Source organism: Melitaea cinxia, chromosome 1 (assembly GCF_905220565.1).
Source record: "Melitaea cinxia chromosome 1, ilMelCinx1.1, whole genome shotgun sequence".
In the NCBI taxonomy this organism is placed as follows: Eukaryota; Metazoa; Arthropoda; class Insecta; order Lepidoptera; family Nymphalidae; genus Melitaea; species Melitaea cinxia.
Window position 1 is genome coordinate 15,552,672 of NC_059394.1, and position 6,280 is coordinate 15,558,951.

The following is a 6,280-nucleotide window of genomic DNA, read 5'->3' on the forward strand; positions in this document are numbered from 1 at the left end:
ACGGCGCCACGGTTCGCTTAAACCGTAATTTAAAATTATCATATCGAAAATTTCGCTCGAGCGGGTGTATCGTTCCATAGCTTAATTGGCTAAGCGCCGACACGGTACGTCGGAGACGCGGGTTCGAACCCCGCTGGAGCGGTCAATTTTTGATATGATATTCAAAAATGTTTAGAATTCCTAATGTGGGTAACACAAAAATAAAATCTTAGATATTAAAATAAGTTTAATAATTAATTATGACTTGTCATCTATTATGATCTTAAAACTAATTAAAGCCGAAAATTAAAGTGCATTTTTGCTCCCTTTGTACCAGCGTATAATAAAAGCGGACATTTCCTTTTATTTAAAATTGCAAACGGGTCGACGAATGTAGCCTAACTGGTGAAGAAAATTGGACCGCGCGGTACCATCTGCTCTCCTACGAAGACATGATCTTCTTTAAACTCCTGCACCCACTCTTTAAAAGTTGTGCTACTGGAATTTCCACATCATTGTCAAAATGGATAGCCTATGTTTATATGTAATAAGGTTCAATATTCACATTTAAAAAAAAAATGATCAGTCAACTAATGTGTTTAACATTATTTTTAGATTGCTGGCATCGGCCACGTGAACTCATTCGGTTTAATTTACAAAGATTTTATAGTCGAGACCCACTCGAACGCAAAATTACTTACTACTGCCCACGGAATATTTTCCATGATGTTAGCCATTGGAGGTCTGTATCCAAAAACTTATCAGGCGACAAATGAATAGACATAAACATTTCTCATAGGCTTACCAGACTTAAGTCTCGGCACAATAAGTGGCTATTTTTAATATATATTTTTACTTCTTCTAGTTATACAATAATTTTTAACCTGTATCAAAAAAAGTCTTTACAAAGAGAAAAATAGTTGTTGTGTAAAGTATTATTATTGATCGGACTAATCTGGCAAATGTTATAAGAATAGTGATAAGGACAAAAGTAACTAGGTTATTACGGTACCTGACATTGTAAAAAACACAGCTCCTAAATTGTTCTTTAGAAATATTTCCCTGCATTTGCGAAAAGTTGTCATGTGTTCGAACACATACTTAACCATATGTTTATAGTTAACAATAGTTTGTTCTATCGTCTTCACGAAGTGTATTTTTAACGAATTCTTTTTATTTTAACTATTCTTTATGCCGGCGTGACGTATTATATTTTCTATATGGTTACATTTTATTTTGTTGCAAGAAATCAAATTTGACCTGAAAAATTTAGTAATATGCCTATTTACATATAATTTTACTTATTTAGTAGTTTATATATATTATAACATCTTTATAGTATTTGTGTTTTTTACTTATACTAAATTATAATTTGAATTTAAATCTAACCGTATACTATATTTCTTTCAGGTTTAATAGTAAATATATTATCTAAGAGATATTCTTTAAGATTAGGAGGTCTCATTGGCGCTATCCTTATGACTACTGGATCATTTTTAACAATAATAATAACCAACACCAATCAGCTTCCGTTTACGTTTGGCTTGCTTCAAGGAATTGGTTTTGGAATGATAACTCCCGTGTGTTACGCAACAATTAACCATTACTTCGTGAGAAGGAGAACTCAAGTAATGAGTTTGATTAAAGCAATACAAGGAATTATTCTAATTTGGTATCCGCAGCTAATAAAACTTACATTGACGTTTTACGGATTTAGAGAAACTTTACTCATAATCAGTGGAATATCGTTACATTCATTCCCAGGAATGGTTGCTATGGTAACGAGGAATTGTAATAAAGAAAAAACAGCAAGTATTTTTATCTCTAAATATTTTATTACACTGTCAACGATACAATATGATCACAGTGTTTACTAGTTGTAGATGAAACAAGAGAAAAGGGTGGAAAAGGACTGGAAAGTGTCGATCTATTAGAGGAGCATAAAACAAATGAAATCTCGCCTCGAGCAAGCAACACAAGCGACAGGAAGAAGTCAATAACGATATTTGGGTATGATAATACACTTATTTCTTTGTAGTTTCAATCGTTTCTATTTTTATTTATAATGTAAAAAAGAATAGATTTATACTTCCATAACATTTTTTTTTACAGAAATTATCTTTTAGAGATATTGAACATAAGGATATTGAGGGATCCGATCTTTAACAATATTTGTGTCGGACTAAGTTTTGTTAACTTTTCCGATTTAATGTTTTTTATGTTGTATCCATTGCTTTTATACCAATATGGGTTTGATATGGTAAGTACTTCGAAAAGTATTTAATTTATTGCAAAACAAGATATTAAAAACAAAAACCGATCCAACGGTTATACTAAATAATTCTATACCTACATATTTACTGATAACGAAATGTTAATTAATATTCAAACATTTTAAGTCCACTTGTTACGTGTTAAGAAAGATAAATATTTTAATATGACACTGTAAGGAAGGTGATAGATAAAATTAATGAATATATTATTATATACCTATGTATATATTACCAAGAAATCCAGAATACGTGGATCATAAACGATGGTCGCTTTAGTGTCCAACTTCCAAAAAAGGAGGAGGTTCTCATTCGATTGTATGTTTTAAATGTATGTTACCCCAGAACTTTTGAGTTCGGTGAAACCGAATTCGGTGTTTTTTTTAATCGAAAGGTGTTGCGTGTCAAGTGTGACAAGTATATTTCGTCGACCTACGTTGTATTATACCGCATGGCTTTTCACTGGGTGTACCGTACCTATTTTGATAATTCTTTTATTCGAAAGCATGTGGTCCCATTTAATTTTGATTGAGATCTAATGACTACTCTGACTAATCTTTGATAACACGTATTTATTTGGCTATTTTTTCATCTACCTACATTGTATTACTTGTAGATGTAATTGAAGTCAGTTTTTTCATTTGCGAACATTTTGATTCTGAAGAGAATTTATTTTTAACATCTACAAATATACAGTGAAAATTGTATTTACCGATTTAAAAAAAAGACTGACCGAAACAAAACCTCAAACTAAAACCGAACATTTTCCTCAGAGTGAAGTGGCGGTATGTATATCAATCAACGCAGGCGCCGATGTTGCAGGGCGTTTTGGTCTCGCGTTTATAAGCAGTGCTATCAATGTAAATACAAGATTACTCTTTTTCGTCGCCACGTTTTTTACAATGTTAGCTAGAATAGGTACGTAGCACATTAAAACCTTGAAATATAATTTGAACACAATCAGAGTTATATTATTCTACAATAAATACTACTACTACATATATTCATTTTTTTGTCCTATAATCTCAAATATATATAAATATATATTCCTTAATAATCGATTTTCGTATAAGACCCCGTTACGTTCTTGTTAATGCCATCTATTGACGATAGATGGCGTTTCGACGTTTTTTAATAGCTTATTATTAACGTATTATGTTATTTGATTCGTTTTTTTACTATTCGATATGACTCGCAAGATACCAACATCACTTTAATTTATTCATGTATTATCATGTATTCATCTCAGTACCTGCATAACTAAAAATGTTTTTTTTTTATTGAATGGAAAAATTATAACATATGAAAGTAAAACGATACCCTAATTTCTTATCACAAAAAATTTAATTGTCATAATTCCACTTCTTTTTCATGTATTTAATATGTAGATGTATCTGGTAAAATCCATCAAGCACGATAGTTTTTTTTAATAAGTTTTTTATATTTTAATTTTCATTTACATTACAGTAATACTTCAAGTTCGTCAGTTCGTGTGGATAGCAGTAATGACAAGTTTATTGGGTGTACTTCGCGCGTTGTTGCACATCACTAGTCCCCTTGTCATCTCCAATCACGTGAACTATCAAGACTTTACTGAATCCTACGCTTTGTTCATGCTTTCATCTGGTCTAGTCAATGTGATTTTCTCCCCACTTATTGGTAAGTTTTTTTATTGTAATGCTTTTTTTATTGCTGTTCGAAATGCTTAGACATATCATCATCTCCCCGCCCTTATCCGACTTATGTAGGGTTGGCACAACATGTTTTCCTTTTCCATTCCTCTTTATTATTCATCACTTCAGTGCTTACACCTTTCTTTTTCATGTCCGCACTCATACAATTCACAACAAATGCTTAGACATATCCGCTACGACAATTAACAAGAAAATATGAAGAACTCGCTGATATTATCATCAGATTGCTCCAAAATTTCGCGGTACTCTAATCGTCTTAAATGATTACTAGTTCTCTTGCACCGGATGTGCCATAGGTATGAGACAAGGTTAGCACTAGTTTTCTTGTTGCAAAGTAAAAATATCGATTTTAATAAAGTGCGTCCTAGGATTAATTAAATTAAATTATTTCATTAATTTGTTTCAATTTTTAATCATTACTTTTTGGACGACATCAGCAGTAACGGTCGAGTTACGTACAACATAATCAGTCAACTAAATCCTATATGTATGTAGATTTTTTTTAAAGATTATACCAGTAAGTTACACTGCAGGTCAATAATCTAGCCTAAAATATACTTTTGTTCTTAAAATATCGTTTTTAACCTCGACCTAAAATTTCCCTGGTAAATTAAACGTCAGTTCCACGGTACAATCGCTGAAACTAAAATAAAAGGTTCATTTCAAAAGTTTCAAAATTAAATCCTTTCCGAGACGTTAAATTGCTGCGGTGACCTTAATATTCACACATGAGACCTTTGATTTTTAACCGACTTCCAAAAAAGTAGGAGGTTCTCAATTTTTTTTATGTATGTTACTTCAGACCTTTTGACTGGGTGGAGCAATTTCGACAAGTTTTCTTTTGATCGAAAAATAGTGTGTGTCATTTGGTCCCATTTAAATTTATTGGAGATCTAACAACTACTTTTCGAGTTATGATATGAGTATCTAATAATGCGTTTTTACTTAACGCTTTTTTCGTCGACCTACGTTGTATTACTCGTCGATGTAATTTAAGTCGGTTTTTTTTTTCGTTTGCGAGCAAACACAATTATTCAACTATGTTTTAAAATGCAGTCATTTTTTCAACATCAGATCGCGAGTAAGGAAAGGAATAAATTGTATTGTTGTGGTAACTCTTTAAAATTATAAATTTATTTCGTTACGTCAGTGTTTATAGTCGCACTACTAGATACTTGTATCTATTACAATTTCATACGATAAGTGTTCACTTATATCATTTAACGTCTAAAACAATATTTTCAATTCGTAACTAAATGTAAAAAAAAATCTAACATACAAGAGGTTGTACATCGTTCAGATTTTTTTAATGTAACTAGATCGGCAAACAAGCGTACGGCTCACCTGATGGCAAGCGATCACCGCAGCTTATAGACGCCTGCAACACCAGAAGCATTGCAAGCACGCTGCCGACCCATCCTCAGTTCCCCCCAGGAGCTCTGGTCACCTTACTCAGCAACAGGATCACAACACTGCTTGAAAACAGTCTTATTTGTGTTTTAGCTGTGATCTTCTGTAAGGTCGAAGTACTAGCTCAGTCTGAGTCTGAAAATTTCCTGCTGTGCCCTACCCCAGTTAAGTCAGATAGTCCAAGTTTGAAAACTCGCTGAGAGATTTTTCGTGAAATCAAATTTCTAGTAGGTCCATATTGCTCCAGGCAGCATATTTCTTAGAATGAAGTGTAAATTCATCGCGAAGTGGAGTAATTCTAGATGTTAGCATTCTTAGTGAAACATAAAAATATCATATAAAAATATAATTGGTGAATTTTAGTTTCGGTTCTTGTAAGATTAATGGTTGAGAGTCCGCTTTGATTAACAAGAGATTTATAACCTTTTTTTTAAACCAGACTAGACCAAATGTCATTTATTTTTATTTGGGTTTTATAACACGTGTTTAACTTATTATAAGATTGAAATTATATAGATTGAAATCTTATTTATTTCAGGCTTGCTGAAGGACATTTATCGAGATTACATACCAGCTTTTTATGCCTTAACGCTATGCTGTCTACCGTGTTTAATTCTGTGGACCATTGAATTTTATATGATTAAGGTTAAAAATAAAAACTGAATTGTTAAAATAAACATAATAATACCATTATTTTGTCACATTAAGATTGCACAGAATTTTAATTTGTAAAAGATAAAAATATCAAAATAATAGTGGGCAAGTTTTTGTGCCCGTACGTTTGTATAATAATTGTTGTAATTGCACTGCATAATATTTATAATATTAGATGTAAATGATGTTTGTATTATAAAAGGCTGTTAACGAATATTTTACTTAAGTAAAATTTAATTTCAATATATTGGGAGCTCCACTGTGCTTTGAACA

General features: G+C 31.9%; 1 protein-coding gene across 1 annotated transcript; it reads left to right on the forward strand.

Annotated features, from left to right (window-relative positions):
* Positions 1-502: 502 nt before the first annotated feature.
* LOC123654304 (monocarboxylate transporter 12-B-like) lies at positions 503-6,030 on the forward strand. The gene is made up of 8 exons (XM_045590221.1): positions 503-523; positions 595-721; positions 1,390-1,787; positions 1,847-1,989; positions 2,056-2,239; positions 3,023-3,167; positions 3,717-3,908; positions 5,892-6,030. Exons 1-8 carry the CDS (start codon positions 503-505, stop codon positions 6,014-6,016), a joined length of 1,335 nt encoding a protein of 444 aa, XP_045446177.1. The 3' UTR covers positions 6,017-6,030.
* Positions 6,031-6,280: the final 250 nt, after the last annotated feature.